At 38.4% G+C, this 26,980-nt stretch overlaps 1 protein-coding gene across 24 annotated transcripts in view; it reads left to right on the top strand.

The window, feature by feature from the left end:
- The window catches only part of C12H11orf65 (chromosome 12 C11orf65 homolog), a 152,942-nt gene that overhangs the window by 38,771 nt on the left and 87,191 nt on the right, over positions 1 to 26,980 (top strand). For 16 of the 24 annotated variants that reach the window (XR_011611042.1, XM_071075543.1, XM_071075544.1 and 13 more), the window contains 4 exons: positions 13,228 to 13,281; positions 13,414 to 13,614; positions 14,812 to 14,942; positions 26,809 to 26,979. Coding sequence is in view for 23 of the 24 variants with exons in the window: in XM_071075543.1 (XP_070931644.1) it covers positions 13,228 to 13,281; positions 13,414 to 13,614; positions 14,812 to 14,942; positions 26,809 to 26,979 (557 nt within the window). In the remaining variant the exon portion in view is untranslated. Of the gene's footprint in view, positions 1 to 7,856; positions 7,993 to 8,371; positions 8,511 to 13,227; positions 13,282 to 13,413; positions 13,615 to 14,811; positions 14,943 to 26,808; position 26,980 lie in introns of those variants that run through there. The other 8 variants (XM_071075548.1, XM_071075558.1, XM_071075557.1 and 5 more) reach the window with 4 other exon arrangements.

Here is a 26,980-nt window from a genome sequence, read left to right as displayed (position 1 = left end):
AAGGAAGTGACTGCTTGATAGATATGGGGTTTCCTTTTGCAGTGATGAAAATATTGTGGAAGTAGTGGCTATACAATACGAAAGTACTAAATGTCACCATTGGTTAATTTATGTTGTGTGGATTTTTACCAAAATAAAACATATTTTTAAAGTCTGTTGGAATTTTGACCAGGTGCGGCGGCTCACACCTGTAATCCCAGCACTTTGGGAGGCTGAGACAGCAGGATCACTTGAGCTCAGAAGTTTGAGACCAGGGCAACATAGTGAGACCCCATCTCTACAAAAAAATAAAAAATTAAATTAAAAGTCTATTGAAATGTTGATTGGGATTGTATTGAATATTTAGCTCATTTTGAGGAAAACTGATACGACAATACTGAGAGCTCTAATTCATGAACATTTGTGGGAAATAGGGATAGGCTGCTTAGATCCCTCTTTAAGAAGGATTTACTACCCAATCTCAGGGACTGCAGTCCACAGACAGCCTCCAGCTGTGAGAATCTTCAGTGTCTACCCTAACTGCAAAGAACTGCCTGATGCTAGGTCAACCCTTTCCAGGGAATCCCACATCCAGTGACTGAGCAGAGGGTGGTGGGTGAGGAGATGGGTCTAGAAGCCATTGTGATGTGCATCAACTCTTTTGGCAGTATTCACTTTAGAGGTCCCAGCAGGATTGGCCCAGGCTTTGTGTGGCTTACATTGCAGTTCAAACTCTTTTTCTGCCTAGTTCTTCTTCCCTCCCCTTTCTTCCATAGGTATTGAGCCCTAATAAACCTGTGGCACTCAAACTTCATATAAGCATCTTCTTTTGGAAAACCTAATTTAAAATATTATTTAGTTCTTCTAAATTTTCTCTCAACAAATGCTTTATAGTTTTCTATAGAGAGGCCTTGCATCTCTTTTGTTAGGTTTATAACTTGCTTTTTAATGCTCCTATAAATGGTAATTACAAAATTTTTGTTTTCTTATTTTTGATGCTATTATGTAGAAAGACAATCAATTTTTGTATATTAGCTTTGTTCCCAACAACTTTGCAATCCTCATTTATTAATTCTAATAATGTGTACATTGATTATTTTGGATTTTCAATATAAACAATCATGACATCCTCAATGAGTTTGTTTTTCCCTTTTCAAGCACAATACATTTTATTTCTTTTGCTTGCCAGTATACACTGGCTGGAGTCTTCAGTAATGGTGAATAGAAGTTATAACCACTGTCTTATTCTGGATTTCAGAGGGAAGGATCAATATTTCATCATTAAGTATGAGGTGTGCTATTTTTGTTTGTTTGTTATAGAATCCTTTTATCTGATTAAGGAAGTTTCCTTGTATTCCTGTTGAGCTAAAATAATTTTTTAATTTTGTTTTTAGAGGCCAGGTCTCACTCTGTTACCCAGACTGGAGTGCAGTGGTGCCATCATAGCTCACTACAGCTTCAACCTCGTGGGCTCAAGTGGTCCTTCCACCTCAGCCTCCCAGGTAGCTGGGACCCCAGGTGTTGGCCACCATGCCCAACTAATTTTTTAAAAGTTTTTTTGTAGGGACAGAGTCTTCTTATGTTGCCCAGACTGGTCTCAAATTCTTGTCCTCAAGCAATCCTCCTGCCTTGCTTGGCCTTTGAAAGTGCTAGCATTATAGATGTGAGCCACCGTGCCCAGACAAGAGTTTTTTTAGAAATCCAAGAACAGATGCTAAATTTTATGAGACCTTTTTTGCTTTAATTAAGATACTATTTTTCTTTTGTTCTTATTTTTTGTTTGAATGTTAAATCTTCTTAGCATTCCTAGAATAGGTACATTTTGGTTATAATTATCTTATCCCTTTGAAATATCACTGAATTTAGGTTGCTAATATTTGGTATAAATATTTGCACCTGTGTTTCTGCAGCACATGTAATTTACTGTCTTTGTCAGATTTTGGTATCACATTTAACTGGCCTCCTAAGACAAACTGGGAATGTTTTTACTCTTTTTACTTTCTGAATTTCTTTTTCACATTGTTATTTTATCCTTAAATGTACTTTGTAAGGATTTACTAATAAAGCCATCTGTGCCAGGAGTTTTCTCCATGAAAAGATTTTAAATTACAATTTAGAATTATAGTTCTATTTCTATTTTGTATTTCTTCTTGTGCTAGCTTTCATAAGTTATATTTTTCTAGGAAGTTTTCATATAAATTTTCAAATTTATTAGCTTAAAATTATTCATAATACCTCTTATGATCTTTCTAATGTCTTAGAATCTGTAATAGTTATCTTTATTTTATTCCTAGTATTGGTTATTTGCGTCTCCTCTTTTTATTCTTGAGCAGTCTCTTTGGAGTTTATTACTTTTGTTAGTCTTTTCCAAAAACAATTTTTAGCTTTGTTGTTTCTTTGTATTGTTCATTTGTGTCCTACCTCATCATTTTCTGCTGTTTATTATTTCCTTCTTTATATTTTCTTTGAATCTTGTTTGCTGTTGTTTTTCCAACTTTTTGAAATGGATGCTGAATTTACTGATTTGTAGCCTTTTCTGGTATATGTATTTAAGGACATAAATTTTTATCTAAGAATGGTTTTAGTTGCAGCTTACAAGTTTTGATATATCATATTTTCATATCAAATTCAATTTAAAATATTTTAAAATTTCTACTTTATTTCAGTTATTTAGAATTGTACTTTTAAATTCCTGGACATTTGGAAATTAGCCAGTTATCTTTGTCCTCAGCCCTTATCTTGATTATGCTGTACTTTCAATCCTCTGTTAATTGTCTATTTTTAATAAATTTTTATCTGTACTTGAAAAGAATATATGTTTTCTAGTTATTGAGCATAGTATTGCATGGATGTCAGTTAGATCAAGTTTTTCAGTTATGTTGATCAAATCTTCTATAGCCTTACTGAATATTTTTGTCTAGTTATACTATCAGTTACTGAGAGATATGTATTAAAAGCTTGCACTATGACTGAATATATGTCTATTTTTCTGGTAGTTTATATATATTTGAGACCATGTTATTAAGTGAATACTTAAGGTTATCATATCTTTCTTGAATTGAACCTTTTATCATTATAAAGTGTATCCCTTAAGGTCTCAAATTTCTGGTATTAATACAACCACACCAACTGTCTCTTTTTTTTTTTTTAACAAATCAGAAAGTTTTATTGGCTGTAATATTGTGTTTCCTTTTTTTATTACCATACTTTAAGTTTTGGAATACATGTGCAGAATGTGCATGTTTGTTACATAGGTATACACATGTCATGGTGGTTTGCTGCACCCATCAACCTGTCATCTACGTTAGGTATTTCTCCTAATGCTATCCCTCCCCTAGTCCTCCACCCCCCGACAGGCCCCGGAGTGTGATTTTCCCCTCCCTGTGTCCATGTGTTCGTTCTCACTGTTCAACTCCCATTATGAGTGAGAACATGTGCATACCAGCTGTCTCTTATTTGCATGGCATATCTTTCCTGTTATTTTACTTCCAACATTCTGAATATTTACATTTTTGCTGTGTCTTTTTGTAGGCAGCAGGGGTTTTGTTTGTTTGTTTGAGATAGAGTCTCGTTCTGTTGCCCAGGTTAGAGTGAAGTGGCAGTATGTATCTCAGCTCACTGCAACCTCCACCTCCCGGGTTCAAGCATTTTTGTGTCCCAGCCTCCCCAGCAGTTGGAATTACAGGCATGCGCCACCACGCCCAGCTAATTTTTTGTATTTTTAGTAGAGATGGGGTTTTGCCATACTGCCCAGGCTGGTCTCAAACTCCTGAACTCAGGCAGTCCTCCCACCTCAGCCTCCCAAAGTGCTAGGATCACAGGCGTGAGCCTCTGTACCTGGCCTGGCAGCAGGTTGTTAGCTAACATTTTTTATCCAGTAAGATACTCTTTGTCTTTTGTCATAACATTTACTTCATTCACATGTAATGTAATTACTCATATTTGGGAATTTAAATCTACCCTGTTACTATTTACTCTCTTTATGTCTCAGACGTTCTACATTCTTTTTCAACATGTTATGGCCTTCTATGGGAATGAGTTTTTTTGTTTTATATTTTTCTCTATATATTATCATTCTTTTACACTTATTCAAGAGATTGCAACATGCATATTTGACTTATGAAATCATATATAGTTTTGCATTTTTATCTTCTCCCAGACAATGCACTTATTTCTCATTATCCCCTTTGACTTATATGCTCTGGCTGTTATACTTTTAAATTCGCTATTGATGGATCTTATGGTAAGAGTACATTTAATTCAATAAGAAGCTGCCAAACTTTTTCCAAAGTTGCTGTGCCATTTTGCATTCCCACCAGCAAAGAATTACCGCTCCACATCCTTTCTAGCATCTAGTGTTGTCAGTATTTGAATTTGGTCCTTCTAACAGGTGTATAGAGGTATCTCATTGTTTTTGTTTTGTTGTTGTTGTTGTTTTGAGATGGAGTCTCTGTCTCCCAGGCTGGAAGTGCAGTGGCACAATCTCGGCTCATTGCAACCTCTGCCTCCCAGATTCAAGTGATTCTCCTGCCTCAGTGTCCTGAGTAGCTGGTATTCACACCCCATCACACCCGTCTAATTTTTGCATTTTTAGTAGAGACAGGGTTTCACCATGTTAGCCATGGCTGGTCTCAAACTCCTGACCTCAAGTGATCCACCTGCCTCAGCCTCTCAAAGTGCTGTGATTGCAGGCTTGAGCCACTATGCCAGGGCCCTCATTGTTGTTTTAATTTGTAATTCCCTAATGACATACAACGCTGACCATCTTTTCATATGCTTATGTGTCGTCTGTATATCTTCTCTAGTAAGATAGCTTTACAGGTCCTTTGCCCATTTTTAATTCAGATTGTTTGTTTTCTTATAGTGAAGGTTAAAGAGTTCTTTGTATATTTTAAATACCAGCCCTTTATCAGATATGTGTTTTGCAAGTATTTTCTTTCCAGTTTATGACTTGTCTTTTCATTATCTTAATGCCCTTCATTGAGTACAACTTTTTAATGAAGTCCATCCTATCTATTATGCTTTTGGTGTTATATCTAAAAAGTCATTACCAAAGCCAAGCTCACCTAGATTTCCTCCTGTGTTATCTTCTAAGAGTTATACAGTTTTGCATTTGATATTTAAGTTTTCATCCATTTTCAGTTACTGTTTCGTGAAAGGTGTAAGATCTTTGTCTAGATTTTTTTTTTTTCTTGAACGTGGATTCCCACAATGTCCAAATGGTGTTCCAGCACCATTTGTTGAAGACTATTCTTTCTCCACTAAATTGCCTTTGCTTCTTTGTTGGAGAATAGTTAACTGTGTTTGTGTGGGTCTGTTTCTGGGCTCTCTGTTCTGTTCCGTTGATTTATTTGTCTATTCTTTTACCAGTACCACACTGTCTTGATTATTGTTGTTTCATGGTAGGTCTTGAAGTTGGGTAGTGTCAATTCTCCAACTTTGTTGTTCACCTTCAATATTGTAGTGGCTATTCTGGGTCTTTTGCCTTTCCACTTAAAATTTATAATCAGTTTGTCCTTATACATAAAATAAGTTCCTGGGATTTTGATTGAGATTGCATCGAATCTATAGATCAAGAAAGAAGGGAAGAGCAGACATCTCGACAATATTGAGTCTTCCTATTCGGGTGTATGGAATCTCTCTCCATTCATTTAAATCTTCTTTGATTTCCTTTATCACAGTCTTGTAGTTTCCCTCATATTGATTTTTATATATTTTGTTAGATTTATACCTAAGTATTTTACTTTTTTGGGTGCTGATATAAATGACATTGTGTTTTAAAATTTCAAATTCCGGTTGCTTATTGCTGGTTTATAATAAAGCCGTTGATTAGTGTATTAACCTTGTGATTCATTGGGATTTTTTAACATAGACGATCATGTCATCTGTGAACAAAGACAGTTCTTTTTCCCCCTTCTCAATCTGTATACTTTTTATTTTCCTTTCTTGTTTTATTGCATTAGCTAGGACTTCCAGTGTGATGTTGAATAGAAAAGGTGAGGGGACATCTTTGTAGGAAAACATTTAGTTTCTCACCATTAAGTATGATGTCAAGTGTATATTTCTTATAGATATTATTAAGTAGAGGAGATTCCCCTCTAGTCGTAGTTTGCTAAAGTTTTTATCATGAATGGGTGTTGGATTTGTGCGAAAATTTGTTTATTATCCTTTTTAGTGTCCATGCAATCAGTAGTGATGACCTGTATTTTTCTTCTTTTTTTTCTTCACCATTTTCATTCTTGCCAAATTTTATTCCAAAAAAAAGGGGATGTGTGTGGAAGATTAAGATGTCCATGAAGAGTAACCCATCATCATGACAATAAAGTATTCAATTAGACAGAAATGACAAGGACCATTTCTGATATTAGTAATGTGTAATATCTGTCTTTTTTTCTTAGTTACCCTAGCCAGGAGCTTACCAATTTTATTGATCTTTTCAAACCAGCTTTTTGTTTCTCTTCTCTCTAGATTTCTTGTTATCAATTTCATTGATTTCTGCTCTAATCTTTATTATTTATTTTCTTCTGCTTGCTTTGAATTTAATTTGCCTTGCTTTTCTAGTCCCTCAAGGCAGAACATTAGATTATTTCATTCAGATCTTTTTTGTTTTCTAATACACACATTCAGTACTATAAATTTTCCTGTAAGCTCTGTTTTTGCTGAATCCCTTAAATTTTAGTCAGTTATATTTTCATTTTCATTTATTTCAAAGTATTTTTAACTTCTCTTCAGGCTCTTTATTTGACCTACTTGTTATTTAGAAATGTGTTATTTAATTTTCAAGTTTTGGAGTTTTCCAGCTATCTCTCTGTTACTGATTTCTAGTTTAATACTATTGAGGTATGAGAGTATATTTTGTATGATTTCTATTCCTTTTAAATTTGTTAAGATAGGCCCATATATGACAAATCCACAGCTAATATTGGAACAGGGAAAAGTTGAAAGCACTTCCTGTAAGAACTAGAAAAAGACAAGGATGCTCATTATTACCACTTCTATTCAGGACAGTATTGAAGTCCTAGCCAGAGCAATCAGGCAAGAGAAGGAAATAAAAGGCATTCAAATGGGAAAATAAGAAGTCAGAGTCTCTTTTTTTTACTGATGACATGATCTTATATATATATCAAATGTTCTGACATAGAAGTGGGTGCTAAAAATGTATACACATGAATGTAGAGAGTGGAGTGATAGACAATGGAGAGTTGGAATGATGAGCTGGTTGGAGGGAAGTGGAGGATGAGAAATTAGTTAATGGATACAATGTACATTAATTGGGTGATGGATACTCTAAAAGTCCTGACTTGACCACTCTGCATTCTATGTTTGTAACAAAATTGCACATGTACTGCATAAATTTGTACAAATAAAAAAATGTGTTAAGGTGTGTTTTATGGCCCCAAACGTGGTCTGTCTTGCCAAATAATTTGTCTATGCTTGAGAAGAATATGTATTCTGTTGTTCGAAGAAGTGTTTTATAAATGTCAATTGGATCCAGTTAATTTATGCTGCTGTTCAGTTCAATTATGGCCTTACTGGTTTTCTGCCTTGCTGAATCTGTCAATTACCGATAGAGGGTTATTGAAATCTCCAATTATAATAGTAAATTACTATATTTTTTCTTGCAGTTTTATCAGTTTTTGCTTCACATATTTTGCTGCTTTGTTGTTAAGTACTTACATTATCATCATGTAATGCTCCATTTAGTCCTGACAATTTTCCTTGATCTGAATTTGGCCTTGTCTGAAATTAGTATAGCAGTTTGGTTTTCATTCTATTAGTATCATATGTCTTTCTTCTTCTTTCTTCTTTCTTCCTCTTCGATAAAGCCTCACTCTGTTGTCCAGGTTGGAGTGCGGTGGTGTCATAATGGGTCACTGCAGCCCTTGACCTCCCAGGCTCAAGTGATCCTCCCGCCCCAGCCTCTGAAGTAGCTGGGACTACTAGTGCATGCCACCACACCCAGCTAATTTTAAATTTTTTTGTGTGGAGTCAGAGTCTCACTATATTGCCCAGGTTGGTCTTTGTTCTTTTCTTTGTTATTAATCTGTGTCTTTATATTTAAAGTGGGTTGCTTGTGGATAACATATAGTTGGGTCTTGATTTTTTATTCACTCTGACAGTCTCTGATATGCCCTTTTTAATTGGTATAGGTAGATCATTGACATTTAAAGTTGTTGATATAGTTCAATTGATATTTATTCTATTTGTAATTGTTTCCTGTTTGTTGCCATTTTTTTTTTCTATATTCCTTTCTTTTTCTGCCTTCTCTGGTTTTAAGTGAGCATTTTATATGATTTCATGTGTATGTTTTACATGTAAATAGACTAAAGAACCCAAATGAAAGCAAAGATTGTCAGACTGACAAAAACCCTATCTATTTATTATTTTTCAGGCATACTTTAAACAATAAGAATAGAAAACAATAAGAATAAGACAATGGAAAAATATACATCATGCAAACTTTAATTAAAAGAAAGTCAGACCAGGCACGGTGGCTCACGCCTATAATCCCAACACTTTGGGAGGTCGAGGTGGGTGGATAACTTGAGGTCAGGCATTCGAGACCAGCTTGGCAAACATGGTGAAACCCCGTTTCTACTAAAAATACAAAATTTAGTCAGGCAAAAGTTAGTCCCAGCTACTCGGGAAGCTGAGGCAGGAAAATCACTTGAACCTGGGAGGGGGAGGTTGCAGTGAGCTGAGATCACACCACTGCACTCCAGCCTGGATGACAGAGTGAGACTCCATCTCAAAAAAAAAAAAAAAAAAAAAGAAAATCAGTGTCATTATGTTAGTATTGGACAAATTAAGCTTTAAGGAATAAAGTTTGTGAGCTATAAAGAGGGCAGTTTCATAATGATAGAGTAAGTTCAACAGAAAAATATAAAAATTCTGTACTTATAAGACAAAAATTTACATAATTACCAGAAGAAATATAGTAATCATCAAGCATAGTCAAAGATTTTAACACAACTCTCTTGGTAACTGATAGAAACAAGCATGCAAAAAAATTTAGTACAGATATTGTAGATTTTAAATTCTTTACCTGATTGATATAGAGAGAGAACACTGTTACTACTTTTGCAACACTGCAAAATGTCTGAAGTTCTGCAAAAGTAATGTTGTTTTTAAGTGCATAGAAAATGTTTCCCATAATAGATCACATGCTTGGATTTAATGAAAGTGTCAACAAATTTCCAAGGTTTGAAATCACAGAGAATGTTTTCTAGTCTCAGTGGAATTAAACAAAAAATTAATGAGAGTACAGAAGTAGAAAACCACCACATTTTTGCGAATTAAGCACATGAGATTAAATAATCTATGGATTAAAAGAGAAAATTAGAATATATTTTATACTAAGTCATAATGAAAATATGACATCAAAACTTGTGGAATGTATCTAAAGTAGAGCTCAGAAACAGAAATTTATGCCTCTAAATGCAAATATTAGAAAATAAGAAAAATTAAAAATCAGTTTACCAAGTTTATACTTCAAGCTAGAAAAAGATAACCAAATTAATCCCAAAGAAAGTAAAAGGAAGGGGGCCGGGCATGGTGGCTCATGCCAGTAATCCCAGCAGTTTGGGAGGCTGAAGCAGGGGGATCACGAGGTTAGGAGTTCGAGACCAGCCTGACCAATATGGTGAAACCCCGTCTCTACTAAAACTACAAAAAAATTAGTCGTGGTCGTGCGTGCTTCTGATCCCACCTACTCAGGAGGCTGAGGTAGGAGAATCGCTTGAACTCAGGAGGCAGAGGTTGTAGTGAGCCGAGATCGGGCCACTGCACCCCAGACTGGGCGACAGAGCAAGACTCTGTCTCAAAAAAAAAAAAAAAAAAAAAAAAACAGTGAAAGGAAGGAAATAGTGAAGATAAAATCAGGTATCAATGAATAGAAAGTAGAAGTGGCTGGCAGGGTGGTTTACTCCTGTAATCCCAGCACTTTGGGAAGCCAAGGTGCACAGATCGCTTGAGCCCAGGAGTTTGAGACCAGCCTGGGCAACATGGAGAAACCCCTTACCTACAAAAAATAAAAAAAAAATTAGCCTGTCACGGTGGTGCATGCCTGTAGTCCCAGCTACTTGGAATGGTTAGGTAGAAGGATCAGTTGAACTGGGGAGGTTGAGGCTGCATTTAACCATGATGGTGCCACTATGCAAGTAAAAGCCAGTTGGTTCACTGAATAGGTTAATAAAATTGATAAACCGCTAGCATGACTGATAGATCCATATGGCCAATAAGCATATGCAAGGTGCTCAGCATGGTTAGTCATACGAAAATACAAATAAAAACTACAGTGAGCTACCATTATAACCCTACCAGAATGGCTAAAATTAGAAGGATTGACAGTACCAAATGTTGATAAGGAGACGGAGCAACCAGAACTCTCATATATTGCTGGTACGGGGTTGTTACAAAAATTTGGAAAACTCTTTGGTAGTCACTAGTACAGCAAATTACAGATGCTCCTTGGCTTATGGCAGTGTTATGTTAAGATAAACTCATCGTAAAGTGAAAATATCATAAGTAAAAACTGCATTAAATACACCTAACCTGCCAAACATAACTTACCAGTTTAACTTAGTCTATACTGTAGAGCAACAGTCCTAACTTTTTGGTGCCAGGGACTGGTTTAGTGGAAGATAATTTTACCACAGACTTGGGATATGGAGGATGGTTTTGGGATGAAATTGTTCTACTGCAGATCACCAGGCATTAGATTCTCATAAGGCGTGTGCAACCTAGATCCTGTGCATGTGCAGTTCACAAGCGGGTTTGTGTGCCTGTGAGAATCTGATGCTGCTGCTGATCTGACAGGATGGGGAGCTCAGGCAGTAATGCTCCTGACGCTCACCTCCTGCTGTGCGGCTCAGTCCTAACAGGCCACGGACTGGTACCAGTCCATGGCCTGGGGGTTGGGGACCCCTGTTGTAGAGTATCAGTTGTTTACCCTCATGATCATGTGACTGACTGGAAGCTGTGGCTTACTGCCACTGCCCAGCATCACAACAAGAGCATCATACCACATATTGCTGGCCTGGGAAAAGATCAAAATTCAAAATTTGAAGTGTGATTTCTACTGAATGCATATCACTTTCACACCATTGTAGTCAAAATTGTAAGTTGAACCACTGTAAGTCAGGGCCATCTATATACTTACGTACCATATATACCTCATGACCTCTCATATTTCATTTCTGGGTATGTAACAAAGAGAAATGATTGCTATAACCCACAGAAGACATAAAAATGAATGTTCACAGTAGTTTTATTCATTTTAACCCAAAACTAGAGACATATCAAATGTCCAACAATAATATAAATTGTCATATATTCTATTATATGATGGAATGGTAGATAGCAGTGAAAAAGAACTAACTGCTGCTATCTACAACTACATACATGAATCTTAGAGATTTATCACAGATGCATGTTGAGCAAAAGACGCCAAGCACAAGAGAGTACAATACATATGTAAAAATTCATGGAGCTGTACACTTAAGATCTGTCCACCTTAGTGAAAAAATGTATATATGTATATTATTACAGTTCAAATACAGAAAATAGGTTTTATAACAGGATCTCACACTTATTTGAATTCATAAAATTTTTAGTCAAGAGAAGATTATTTGGCAAAATTAATGTTGTCTTTAAGATTCTACAGTTTGAATAGCATCTATTTTCTGATCTAACCTAATATGATCAGGAGACCAGATTGAACTGCCTTCCGATAAAGGACCAAGAATTTTTTTCTCCGGTGGCTCAAGCCTGTAATCCCAGCGCTTTGGGAGGCCGAGACTGGTGGATCACGAGGTCAGGAGATCGAGACCATCCTGGCTAACACGGTAGAAACCCCGTCTCTACTAAAAACTACAAAAAACTAGCCGGGCGAGGTGGCGGGTGCCTGTAGTCCCAGCTACTCGGGAGGCTGAGGCAGGAGAATGGCGTGAACCCGGGAGGCGGAGCTTGCAGTGAGCTGAGATCCGGTCACTGCACTCCAGCCTGGGTGACAGAGCGAGACTCTGTCTCAAAAAAAAAAAAAAAAAAAAGAAAAAAAAAAAGAATTTTTTCTCTACTTTCCATTTGGTGCAGCATACCAAACTAAAATCTAGAAAACCTATTATATACAATTCTTACATTATTTTATTTTATTTTATATATTTATTTATTGAGACGGAGTCTCTGTCACCCAGGCTAGAGTGCAGTGGTGCAATCTCTGCTCACTGCAGCCTCCACCTCCCCGGTTCAAGCGATTCTCCTGCCTCAGCCTCGAGAGTAGCTGGAATTAACAGGCACCCAATACCACACCCAGCTAAATTTTGTATTTTTAGTAGAGACGAGGTTTTACCATGTTGGCCAGGCTGGCTTCAGAACTCCTTACCTTAAACAATCCACCCTCCTCAGCCTCCCAAAGTGTTGGGATTACAGGTATGAACCACCACGCCTAGCCGAGAATTTTAAACATGGCTTTTTAAATTTAACAATAGCTAATTAGAAAAGGTCATCTACTGTTGAATTTAGGTTGCTCGGTCATAATTTTTTCTTTGAATTTACCTGTAAGGTAATATTTTATATGTAATATTTGACGACTTATTTAAAAGTTAAATTTTATGAGTAAAAAATTACTTGGCTTTTATGTTTATATATTGTATAAAGAGGAAACAGTTTGGTATCATTTTTTCATTTAACATAGAAGCTGTATTAGTTATTGATGTCCATAAGAAATTAAGTACTTAGCTTATAAAATATTTACTAATTACAAAAAAATTTTTTAAATGGCTGAGCACCTTGGCTCATGCCTGTAATCTCAGCACTTTGGGAGGCCAAGACAGGAGTATCAGTTGAGGCCAAGAATTCGAGACCAACCTGGCAACATAGACTCTTGTCTCTACATGAAAAAAAATAAATAAATACAGAATTAACCAGGCATGGTGGTGCATACCTGTAGTCTCAGCTATTTGGGAGGCCGAGATGGGAGCATTGCTTGAGCCCAAGAGGTTAAGGCTGCAGTGAGCTGAGATTGTGCCACCACACTCCAGCCTGGGCAACAAAGTGAAATTCCATCTCAAAAAAATTTTTTAAACAATTTTTCTAATTTAAAATTGATTGTCTGAGGTTGGTTCACTTGACCTATTTCCTAAACAGTCAATATTTAGCAATTATTTAAAATAATAGAATGAGAAGTAGTGAATTGATACATACAGAATCCTGAAGAATAATATATAAGAATGATATATTTTCTTATAGGCAGAGCTTCTAGATGCTGCTGCTGGCATTCATGTGCGATTCAGATTAGGTGGAGTAAGTATGGATGAATGCTTATTTGGTAGTTTTAAGGCACATTTTTATGAAATTAAAACAATGTAATTTTTTAAATGTAAAACATTTTTGTAGTTAACATTACAATGGTTCTTTGAACTTTTCCATCTACAGGTTAAATTTCCACCTGATATATACTATAAGATTTTTACTCACAGACCTATTGAAGATCTGTGTGCTAACAGCCCTAGAAATTATGCAAAACTTCCAGCAAAGCATACATCTCATAATAAAAATGATCATCTTCAGGAAGAGGATCATAGTGGCTGGTATCATCGTATAGAAAACAATGGCTGGAGGCCAGTTTCTGATACAGTAAGAAAAATGTTAATTTTTAATCTTATGTATTTAGAAACCCGTTTGTATTTTTGTATTTAATTTTAAAATTAATTTTAAAATTATTTTTTAAAATAATAAATCCTAGTAATTTAATTGATACATTTTGCTTAAGTTAGCTACTCGGGGGTTGCTAATAATACTTCAAGGCACAGCAATTTATCTTTTTATTACATTTAAGTTTACTTTTAATTATCCACTTTGAATCTAGGCCATCTTTAGATACTCTCTGGTACTCAGCAGATTATATACTCAGTATGCGGATTGTAGAATGTGGTTGTTGAATATATTAACACTAAGTATGACCAGGCACTGTGGCTCATGCCTGTAATCCCAGCACTTTGAGCTGAGATGGCACCACTGCACTCCAGCCTGGGCAACAGAGTGAGACTCTGTCTCAAAAAAAAACAAACAACAACAACAAAAACAAACAAAAGAATATACCAAGTATGAAAAGTAAAAATGATCAAGGTATGAATTCATTCATTTGTTTAATAAACTATTGCATATCAACCATATACCAGACATTGTTCTAGATGCAGGGGATAGACTTAAGTAGTTTGCCTTTCAATTAGGGAGACAGTCAAGTAAACAGGATATTTCAGTACAGTGTAGTAAATATGTTAAGTGGTTTAATAAGGGCAAATATATAGTGTTTGGAAGGATTAACAAACTCTCCTTATTATCTAGGGTATGTGTGATAGAGCAGGGGGAATGAGCTGGAGGGTGAATATAGACAACCAGTTAGGAGAAAGTGTCATAACGGGGAAACCACAAAGTCTTAGGACATGGTACAGGGACTTCTGCATTCCTGAAGGGTGGCTATACTCCTTGAGAATTAGAGTCATCAAAAGCCATCAGCACTAAGAGTAGGTCAGGTCTATTCATAAGAGAAGATGAGACACTCTTAGAATATATCTGTTTATCCATTCAACAAATACTTATTAAGTACCTCAGTACACTAGTACTTTGTTGGTCTATCTGTAGCATGTGCTTCTGAAGGCTGAGTGTACTCCTCACCCGTCACTTAATTAGAAATACCTTGAAAGTATCTATCCCTTCCTCTGTTTCTATCTTGGCTATTCCTACTGAACACACAGAAGTTCTTTTCTATTGCCAGATAACCTCACAATCAATATTTCAACATTTTGTATATTCATTTTTGTTTCTCAATAGTTTTGGCTATCTACTGACAGTATAGTGGTAGAAGACAAAAAGGAAAGTGAATTCCATTTCTCTAAACTGAAGAGAAGGCAAGACTTGGAAAAGAAAAGAAAACTTAGAAAAATAGAGTGGATGAGGCAAATGTAAGTTGATGAAACACTTACTAAGGAAATATGTAGTATTTGGGGAAAAAAACAAATTTGAAATGAGGTATTGCTCCTCACAAGAGGGCATTAGCTGCAGGGGGTCTGCCCGCAGACCCTGACCCAAACGACGAATGAATAAAATGCACACTGACACACAGATACTCTGTTTTGCCCATCCTGCTGAGTGTCCGACCGCCTACACACCAAGAGAGGCTTGTCACTGCGGCTGGCCCCCGTCAGCTAGGGAGACTCATATTTATTCATTAAGATTAGTTAACAAAAGCTTGAGTCAACGCCATTAGAGGGTAACTGACATTGTGGACTTCCCCAGTAAAAAGCACACATCAAAGGCTTGTCTTAAGACCACATGAGTAAACAAGCTAACTAGATAAAACTTCCCCACATCCCGTTGTTTACTACTTTAAACTTTTTAACTAAAGGTAATGGGACCAGGCCGCCTTCCGCCCGGTCTATTACCGAAGTCATGTGAAAACCCTTAGGCCTTCCAAAAAGGTTTTGTGGCCATCATAACTAATATTTTTCCCAGCAGCCTGATTGAATCCCAACATTGGAGAACTATACCGCCTGATTTCAAGACTTACAAAGCTACTGTAATCATGATATTGTAGTATTGGCATATAGACAGACATATAGGTCAATGGAGCAGAATATGGAATTGTGAAATAAACCCCCATGTGGCTGGGCATGGTGGCTCACGTCTGTAACCCCAGCACTTTAGGAGGCCGAGGTGGGCGGATCGCGAGGTCGGGAGATCGAGACCATCCTGGCTAACACGGTGAAACCCCGTCTCTAGTTAAAAGGAAAAAAAAAAAAATTAGCCGGGAGTAGTGGCGAGCGCCTGTAGTCCCAGCTACTCGGGAGGCTGAGGCAGGAGAACGGCGTGAACCTGGGAGGCGGAGCTTTCAGTGAGCCGAGATCACGCCACTGCACTCCAGCCTGGGCGACAGAGCGAGACTCCCTCTCAGAACAAACAAACAAAAGTATCAAAGACAGAAAGTGGAAGTTACAAGGCTTTTTAAGGCCTTATCTTGGAAGTCACAGCAACATTTATTCTGCATTCCGTTGGTCAAACTCAAGTCCTAACAGTCCTAAGGGGGTCAAGTAAAAGGTGGGACTCACAGGAAGTTCCATATACATTACAGCTTCACTTGCAGTACAGAGGGGAAGGGAAGTCCTTCCGCCGGGATAGAACCTCAAGTAGCATACCTGGTTGTATATTGTGCCTGGAAGAAAAGATGGCCAGAAGTACAGATCTATGGATGGATGGTGACTGATGGTTTGCCTGGATGGTCAGGGATTTGGAAAGAACATGGGTTAGAAAATTGGTGACAAGTGGTCTGGGGAAGAGGTATGTGTAGACTTCTCCAAATGGGCACCAAGTGAGAAGATGCTTGTGTCCTATGTGAATGCTCACCAAAGAACAATCTCAGCAGAGGAGAATCTTAATAGTCAGGTGAGCAAGATGACTCATTCCTTGGAATCAGTCTTTCCCCGCAGCCACTGCTATCCTTTCACTATCCAGCCTGGATGACAGAGTGAGACTCTGTCTCAAAATAAATAAATAAATAAACCCCATGTATATTGTTAATTAATTTTCAACAGAGGTGCCAAGGGAACTTAATTGGGAAAAAATGGTCTTTTCAACAAATTGAATATTCAAATGCAGAAAAATGAAACTTGAGTGTTATCTTACAGTACGTGTAAAATTAACTGAAAGGAGATCATAGATCTAAATATAAGAACAAAAACCATAAAGCATCTAAAAGTAATTGATGGAGAAAATCTTAGTGTCTTTTGTTCTGGCCAAGATTTTTTAAAGAGGAAACTGAAGCTAGGAACTATAAAAGAAACAATTTTAAATTTTACTTCATCAAAATTAAAAACTTTTGTTCTTTGACGTGTTACAAAAATAAAAATACAAGCCATAGACAGGGATAAAACATTTGCAAAATATATATCTGACAAAGGTGTTGAATCAAGAATATGTTAAAAAAAAAAAAAACACCTCTCAGTCACATTTTAAAGTGGGCAAAAAATTTGAATAAACACTCCATCAGTGAAGATATATACATAGCAAATTAGCATAACTCAACCAGTGACTGTCATTAACCATTAGAGAAGTGCTAACTAAAACGATAATGAGATACCACTACACACCCACTAGAATGACTGAAATAGTCTGTCATGCCAATTGTTGGCAAGGATATGGAGCAAATGCCAATTAGTGTGTGTACTTCAGAAAACAGTTTGGCAGGTTTTTTTTAAACAAGTAAACACACCAACTATTCTACCTAGTCATTCCACCCCTACATATTTACCCAACTGAAATAAAAACATGTCCACAGAAAGAGTGTATGTGAATATTCATAGCTGGTTTGTCATTGTAATAGTGAAAAACCAGAAACAGCACAAATGTGCATCAGCAGGTGAATGGATAAATAAGTGGTAGGATATCTGCACAAAGGAATACTACTCAGCAGTGCAACAGAATGAACTACTGATACACAGAACGACATGGACAAACCTCAAAATAATGCTGAATGAAATAAATCTGTCAAAAAAGAGTACATACTCTATGATTTCATATACATACAGTTCTAGAAGACATAAATCTGAAGTGACATAAAGCAGATCAGTAGTTGTCTGGAGATAGAAAAGAGGAAAGAGAGAGGGATTCCAAAGGAGTACGAGGAAACTTTGGAGGGTGATGGATAGATTCATTTTTTATGGTAGTGATGGATTTACAGGTATAATGGACATATCAAAACTGTACATTGTACAATTTAAATATGTGTAGTTTATTGTACATCAACCATACCTCAATAAAATAGTAAAATAAAAAAATTTAAAAATCTGTGCAGAAAATCAGAAGACTTCCCTGGCAGCTCTGGAGTGGTCCTTTATCTCATAGCCACAGCATGGGTTGAGGGCAACCCTGGGTTCCATTGCAAGGGTCACAGGATTACAATGCCTACAGTACTACCAAATGCTTAACCCTGCCAGGTCTTTTGCACTAAGATAAGGGGAGAAGAAGTAGAACCCTGAGCCCTGGGATTAGGACATTTGGGCAAACATACACAAGGCTAAGAATCTTGAACTTCCAAAGTGCCTTGTTGGTGTAGGGAACCCTTGCTCTCCCTTTTGAGGGAAGCAGCGCAGCCCTTTTCTGCATAAAAGCCTTTCAGTGACTGCAGTGGCACAGTTGCCACACACACGTATGCTGATTCTCCTCAGGATTCCTCCTCCACTATTTCTCATTGCCTTTAGCTCACAAGGAGATTTGTATTTCAGGACAGCCCAGACAAAGGTACAGGGTCCACTCCAAGAGGAGATCGTTTATAAACCAGAAGAGTTACAAGAAATTACTAATCTATATTGCCAGGAGTCTCAGAAGCATTGTGTGAGGGTGGATTCTAAGGCTGTTAGATCAAGAGTTGGCTGAGCCAAATTTACTGATATGGCCATACTCACCTGGGATTGTGGATTTAATATTTTGGCCAGAAATTATGTTAATGGTCTGTTAAGTTAGCTAATCAAAGCCTGATTTAGGTAGAGCCAACCAAAGCTCAACCTTTGCAAAATGCTGGAACTTCCCTGGTATACTATAGTGTAGCAGGATTGATAAGGAATCAGAGAGACCGATGGGATTGAGGAGGATATTTATTATTTTAGGTGTACCAGCCCAGTCAGATTAACATCCAAAGGACTGAGCCCTGAACAGAGTTAAGTTACCTTTTAAGCACTTCATGGAGTTGGGGGAGATCTGTGCAGGGGGAAGCATGTTACAGAAGCGAGAAATCATAGTTAATTCAATTAATTGAGACATGCATTACATCATTTCTTACTTTTCAAGGAAAACATGTTTTATGACTTGAGTTTATTTGTCTAGTGACCTTGCAGCTGCACAGCTAGAGAAACAGGGTCTTTACAATGCCTAGGAAAGGAGGAGAGATAAGGCTCACTAGCCACAGAAAAACAGGCAGTTAATTTTTAAAGCACTTCAGCTCTTACTCCTTCTCAGAGGGAATTGGATTTTCTTATGTACAGCTGAGTTTCTGTTTACACATTCTTTAATTTTTTTAAATTCCTGTTCCATTAGAAAAAAGATTTCTAAAAGTTCAGGGAATTGTGTGTTTGTTTCTGTTATGTGCAATCTACTAACCCACCATCTAGCCATCACCTCAGGAAGTCCCAGGAGATACCTTTTTCATCAAGCTATGAAGTAATAGCTTGGTGAAGGGAGCAGCATATTTCTTTCTCTCTCTCTCTTTTTTTTTCTTTGAGACGGAGTCTAACTGTCACCCAGACTGGAGTGCAGTGGCGCAATCTCGGCTCACTGCAACCTCTGCCTCCTGGATTCAAGCAATTCTCCTGCCTCAGCCTCCCAAGAAGCTGGGATAACAGGCATGCACCACCATGCCTGGCTAATTTTTTTGTATTTTTAGTAGAGACAGGGTTTCACCATATTGGCCAGGCTGGTCTCGAACTCCTGACCTTGTGATCTGCCTGCCTGGGCCTCCCAAAGTGCTGGGATTACAGGCGTGAGTCACCATGTCTGGCCCAGGAGCAGCATATTTCTTGATGAACTCTGTGGTGGCTGTCCTTTACAAGGCTGGAGATGACAGTGGGGAAAGCTATGATGGAACTGGTCCCTTTAGTTCACTGGGACTAATGGAACTTTGAAGTGGTAGAGGTCAGGTGATGACACAATTGCAGTGAGGCTTCCAGATATGGCTTCTTCAACAGAGCAAATCAACACAGCGCCAGGTACCTGGTATGCTGCAGCTGACCTGGCAAATGTGTTCTTTCCCATCCTGATCACTAAGCAATAGGAGATGCAGTCTGCATTTTCATGGAAAGAACAGAGTGTTTTTACATCTTGCTCCCGAAAATATATCAGCTTTCCTGCTCTTGTCCCCAGGGGCTTGTACATCTGTTTCCATAGAACATTATGGCTGTCCATTACATTGATGACCTTACCTTGATTGGATGTGGTGAGCAGAAAATAACAGCTCCTTGGTGGCTTAGTAGGACAAATGCACACTAAAAGGAGGCAGAAAAACTTTGCAAAAAGTTAAGGATCTGGCATATAATTGAAGCTTAAAGACATTTGAGCTATTCTTTCAAAAATGAGAGACAAGTTACTGTACCTTATACTGTCCATCTTGAAGAAGCACAACGCTTAGAGGCCCTCTCTCGATTTGAGAGCTAACGTATGACATATTTTGGGGATGCTGCTCCAACCTCTTTACTAGGTGATCTAATAAAGCAGACTGGCTCCAGTGGGACATGGAGCAAGAAAGAGGTGTGTAGCAGATCCACAATGTGGTCAAGCTGCCCTACAACTTGGGCTTTATGGCCCAGCAGTCCCAACAGCATTAAAAATGTCCTTGGTAGTGAAAAACTATAGAGTCTCTAAAGAGACCTAATGGGAGAATCACAGCACAGACCTCTAGGGTTTAGGAAGAAGGTAATGAATTCCTTCCTCTGCCAGAAGCTATATTCCATTTGAAAATCTGTTCCAGATTTGCAGCTGGGTCCTGGTAGAGACTGGATGCTTGATAATAGGGTACCAAGTGCTATGATCATGAACTGACCTGGGATTTATCTAATCAATTAAACCATAAAATTGAGAGTATGTAGCACTGTTTCAGTATAAAATAATGCGGTCTATATGGGAATGAGTCTGAGAAGGTCCAGAAGGCCCAAGTAAGCTGCATGTGCAGGTGGCTCAGACTCCTGCAACTACTACTTAAGCTGCATTACCTCCACATCGTCTCCATACCTTTGGCTTCACAGAGAGTCCCCATGACAAGTTAACAGGGAGGAATATGTTGGAGAAAATAAGTTGGATCTGTACAGGATGCTGCACCATCTAAAAATGGACAGTTACTGATTTCAATTCCTCAGTTGGCCCAGAAAATGATCAAAAGATATCCTTCCAGTGAGCACAACTTCAGGCGATATGTTTGGTTTTCCACTTCATTTGAAGAGGAAACAGCCTGAGGTAGGCATCTCATTGACTGTGCTGACCAACATTTGTAGTTTCCCAGCTGATCAACATTTGCAAAGAATAAAATTGGAAAATTGGTGAGTATAGGTCAGGGTAGAGGTATACTCAGAATGGATACAAAGTATATTTCTGTCCATGTGAATGCTCTCCAGAGGGCTTATATGAGGCAGACAGCTCTCAGTATCAGATGGACAAGATGAACCATCTTGTGAATGTCAGCTTTTCCCCCTGGCACCTCAGTGGTTGCACTGTGGAGTCTTGTCCAAAGTGACCAGGATTACAGGGATGGAGGCTTTATATAGACTCAACAACATGGTCTTTCCCTCACCAAAGTTGTTCTGGCTACAGTCACCACTGACTATATATCAAAGGCTATTGTTTTGCTCCCAGTAATGAGATATGCTGGCTAGTTGGTGACAGGATGGTTATATTAGACCATTCCCATAATAGAGGAGGCATCCATTTGTCCTCACAATGATAGACAAATATTCTGGATATTAATTTTATTTCTCTGCCTGCATTACTTCTGGCAATAATACCTCTCATAACATAATGCATTATCCGTCATTATTTTATTTCATACAACATTGCCTCTAATGGGGACCCATTAACAGCAAAGGAAGTGTGGTTATGGGCTGAGAGCAACAAAATTCCCCTACCATATGTGCCATCACCTAGAAACAGCTGGCTTTGACAGAGTGGTGGTATGACTTGCTGAAGTGCCATTACAGTAACCAGCTGCGAGACAGCATCTGGGTAAATAAACACAGGAAAGAAGAAGTAAAATGCATATTGTTCTTCAATGCGCATGAAAAATAATATGCATTTTACTTCTTTCCTGTGTTTGTTTACCTTAACACAATCCACATCTGTAGCTGAGCTCTGTATTTCTAATTATATGGGCATTTCTGTATCAAACTCAACAGTTCCAAAACTGAATTTCTGATCTTCCCCATCATAAAAGTTGCTTATTCTCAGTATTCCTTCTGGTCTCAGCTTATGACACCACCATTTAGCCAGTCATCCAAGCCAGAAACAGAGGGCTTACCCTAGATTTCTCACTCTTATTAGTGCCTACATGTAATCTGTCATCAAGTCCTATTAATTCCACTTCCAAAGTATCTCCCAAATCTGATCTTTTCTTTCATTCTCCACTGTAACATCTCATTTTTCATCTAACTTCTGATTAGTTTCCTAGTCTCTAGTCTCTTCGTCTTCTCTGTATAAACACTGAACTCTGTAGAAACACTGTTTCTTTTCTTTTTTTTTTTTTTGAGACGGAGTCTCCCTCTGCTGCCCAGGCTGGAGGGCAGTGGCCGGATCTCAGCTCACTGTAAGCTCCGCCTCCCGGGTTTAGGCCATTCTCCTGCCTCAGCCTCCAGGCTGGAGGGCAGTGGCCAGATCTCAGCTCACTGTAAGCTCCGCCTCCCGGGTTCACGCCATTCTCCTGCCTCAGCCTCCCGAGTAGCTGGGACTACAGGCGCCGCCACCACGCTCAGCTAGTTTTTTGTATTTTTTTTTTTTAGTAGAGACGGGATTTCACCGTGTTAGCCAGGATGGCCTCGATCTCCTGACCTCGTGATCCGCCCCATCTCGGCCTCCCAAAGTGCTGGGATTACAGGCTTGAGCCAGGGCGCCCGGCCGAAACACTGTTTCTAAGAAATAATTTCCTTACTTAAAACATGTTAAGGGCTCCCCATTACCTACACCCCCCATGATATTTCCTCTCCCTAGAGTGCTCAGCTGCATGACAACGACATCTTCATCTTTTGATACTTGGCCCAAGTATCTCCTTCTGAAACCTTCCCTTACCCACCTAGACACAATTAGGTACTTCCTTTTGATGTGCCCCATGGATGTTTTATATACTCATTGGTCACATTTTTGCAATTAACTGTGTATTTGTCTGCCACCTTCACTAGACTTTGAGTCCCTACAGAGCAGAGACTCTGTTCCATTTATTAGCACAGGATCTCAGACATAGTTCATGTTTAATGAATATATGTTGCTTATAGAATAAATAAATGAATGAATGATTTTTTTGACAGGATGTTCCATTTCCTTTTCATAGAGTTGCAGGGAGTGAATAAGAAATTTACTTTGTGTGCTTTGTTCATTTATGGCATTTAAGCACTCTTCATTCTGACTGTTGCTGAGAATCAGTAATGAACAAAATCAACAAAATTTTGATTTTTTTCCCCCTATCTTACTAAAAGAATTCTGGCTTTTAAATCTTGTCCCTTCCTGTGTCCTATAGATCTTAGCTTTCCTCAACCTCCTTTGCAACTTAAGCTTTGATTCTTCCTAGGTCTTTGTTGTTTTAACTTCTCTCTCTGTCGTGACATTTAGACAAACATTTCTTATAATGTTTTTTCCCTCTAAATTTCCTAGTTTGGAAAGAATATAAGATCGTGTTAAAGTAAATACAACTAAAAATATATTGCAAAATTACCCATGAAGACAAAGTTTATGTCTTTTTTTTTTTTTTTTCCAGAAAGAGTCTTGCTCTGTTGCCTAGGCTGGAGTACACTGGCACCATGCCATCTCACTGCAACCTCCACCTCCGGGTTCAAGCATTCTCCTGCCTCAGCCTCCTGAGGACCTGGGGCTACAGCTACATGCCACCACACCCAGCTAACTTTTGTAGTTTTAGTAGAGCCTGGGTTTCACCATGTTGGCCAGGCCAGCCTCAAACTCCTGACCTCAAGTGATCTGCCTACCTTGGGCTCTCAAAGTTCTGGGATTACAGGCATGAGCCACCACACCAGCCAATTTTGTGTCTTTTAAAAAAATCACTAGTTTGTTTATAAAACAAATTATGTTTATAAAGTGATCTTTTATTTCTGATCACTCTATTTGAAACACTGTTGCTGCTTGCAAACCTGTTATTTTATCAATATACCATTTAATTATAATAGTAACTAATTTTAGAAGAGTTCAAAATCTGAGAATTAAATTATTTGAACAATTATTATGAATCTCTTGAAAACAGAGTGCATTTTATTCTTCCCTAATAAGAGAAAAAAGATATCTGAATTGTTATATATCACTGTTGAAAAAAGAAAAATAAGAGGCCAGGCACAGTGGCTCACGCCTGTAATCCTAGCACTTTTGGGAGGCAGAGGCGGGCAGATCACTGGAAGTCAGGAGTTTGAGACCAGCCTGGCTAACATGGTGAAACCCCTCTCTATGAAAAATACAAAAATTAGCCAGGCATGGTGGTGCGCTCCTGTGATCCCAGCTACTTGGAAGGCTGAGGCAGGAGAACTGCTTGAACCCAGGAGGCAGAAACAGTGAGCCAAGATCTTGCCACTGCACTCCAGCCTGAGCAACAGAGCATTTGCTGTCATGGATCATTATCCATTTAAAATCTGATGAAGTCGAAATTTCATGAGGGCAAGGATGTATCTTCTCACTGTTAATAGCCCTACCACCCAATACAATGTCAACCTATGGTACACAGCTTACTGTGTACCAGTCATTGTTCTAAATGCTTTACATAGATTTACACTTCTTTTTTTTTATTATTTTAAAAAATTTGGGGGGTTGGGCTCAGTGACTCACACCTGTAATCACAGCACTTTGGGAGGCTGAGGTGGGCAGATCACAAGGTCAGGAGTTCGAGACCAGCCTGGCCAATATGGTAAAACCCTGTCTCTACTAAAAATACAAAAATTAGCTGGGCGTGGTGGCACACACCTGTAGTCCCAGCTACTTGGGAGCCTGACGCAGGAGAATTGCTTGAACCCAGGAGGCGGAGGTTGCAGTGAGCTGAGATCACATCACTGCACTCCAGCCTGGGTAACAGAGTGAGACTCCATCTCAAAAAAAAAAAAAAAAAAAAAAAAAATTGTAGAGACAGGTTGTCCCTATTTTGCCCAGGTTGGTCTTGAACTCCTGGGCTCAAGGGAGTGTCCTGCTTTGGTCTCCTGAAGTGCTGGGATTGCGGCCATAAGCCACCATCCGTGCCCATCCCATATGGATTTATACTCCTAAACCTCTCAAGAATGCTAGGAGGAAGTAGTGTTATGATTATTTTTTTTTTTTTTTTTTTTTTTAAGAGATAAGGCCTCGCTCTGTTACCCAGCTGGAGTGCAGTAGTGCAATCATAGCTGACTGCAGCCTTGAACTTCGGGGCTCAAACAATTCTCCCACCTAAGCCTCCCCAGTAGCTGGGACTACAGGCATGTGCCACTGTGCCTGGCTAATTTTTTTATTGTTTGTAGAGATGGGGTCTCACTATGTTGTCCAGGATATTCTTAAACTTCTGGCTTCAAGTGATCCTTCCGCCTTACCCTCCCAAAGTGCTGGGATTATAGGCATGAGCCACCACACCTGGTCCTGATTACCATTTTAAGGAAGAGGTCAGTGAGGCCCAGAAAGGCTAGGTTATTTAGCAAAGATTATATAACACAGAACCAAGATTCACATCCAGATAATTTGATACCAGAGTCTTACTCCATATCACCACTATGCTGTTTCCTAATCAATGAGTGTTTAATTAATACACAAATACAACTTCATAATAGGTGACCCTTTAAAATGGCTACCAATGTAGATCTTAAACACCAAAAAAATGTTTTGATGATCTCGGTAAGGACTACTAACTTCTGTCTAGTTACTCAGCTCATTATCAGTGACTATGTTATTTTATGTGTTCAGATCTTTTAAGACAGGCAGTGCTGCAGAAGGAGGCTGAACTTAAGACTAAGGGTCTGAATACTGGCTCTCACAAGTATTTACTGCTACATGATCTTGAAAATTTCTTTACACATTTTTTAAATTATTAATCAAGATGAGGGTCTCTCTGTAGCCCAGGCTGGTCTCAAACTCCTGGCCTCAAATGATCCTCCTGCCTCAGTCTCCCAAAATGTTGGAATTACAGGCTTGAGCCACCGTACCCGGCCTTGAACAATATTTTAACTTCTTCAGGTCTCAGTTTCTTTATCTCTAAAAGGGGACTAAAAATAGCTGCCACAAATGGCTGTGTCTTTTCTTCTTTTTTTTTTTTTTTTTTTTTTGAGACTGAGTCTTGCTCTTATCGCCCAGGGTGGAGTGCAATGGCACGATCTCAGCTCACTGCAACCTCTGCCTTTGAGGTTCAAGCGATTCTCCTGCTTCAGCCTCCCAAGTAGCTGGCATTACAGGGGCCAGTCACCACACCTGGCTAATTTTTGTATTTTTGGTAGAGACGGGGTTTTGCCATGTTGGCCAGGCTGGTCTCGAACTCCTGACTTTGTGATCCACCTGCCTCGGCCTCCCAAAGTTCTGGGATTATAGGTGTGAGCCACTGCGCCGGGCCTGGCTGTGTCTTTTTAAAGAGAATTAAATAAGAATGTACGAAAAGTACCTGGCACAAATAAAATAGTATATGTTTTCCCTTTACCTCTTCCTCTCTTTCCTTTTTTCACTTTCCTTCCTTCTTTATCTGCTATTAGCCCCTTGATTTTGTAAAATTTCCTTAACTCCTCTAAGATTTATTTCCTCACCTATAAACTGAGTAGGTTAGTTATTTAGTTTCTAAGACCCTTTCCACTCTATAATTCTAATATTCAACAATTTAATAATTTAGTTTTTCCTTGTATCATAAAAATGCAACTTATTGAGGGGTGATTTGAAGTTAGTGTGGTTGATTAAGTTGTGTTTTTTCCCCCAAAAGATCCCATCACATAGATCTTGGTTTAGATGCATCTGAATTATATAGGATGAAAACTTTATTCAGTATGCAAATAGTTTTAATATGTAAATAACAACAATATATATCGCCTGTATCTATTTGTTATCTCCTATTTCAGAAGATTTATGTCTCTTTCCCTTTCCTCTGTGTAGGTACTACTCAGGAAGTCTGGAGGCTAAGTCAACACATCGTGAAACTCTAGGACTAATTCACACTGCAACAAAGGGGCTGATAAGAGCTTTTGAAGATGGTGGGATAGATTCTGTGATGGAATGGGAAGTGGATGAAGTGCTGAACTGGACAAACACACTGAACTTTGATGAG

This window comes from Macaca nemestrina, chromosome 12, assembly GCF_043159975.1.
Source record: "Macaca nemestrina isolate mMacNem1 chromosome 12, mMacNem.hap1, whole genome shotgun sequence".
Lineage (NCBI taxonomy): Eukaryota > Metazoa > Chordata > Mammalia > Primates > Cercopithecidae > Macaca > Macaca nemestrina.
The sequence above is the reverse complement of the archived record's forward strand: the minus strand, read 5'-3'. Positions and strand labels throughout refer to the sequence as shown.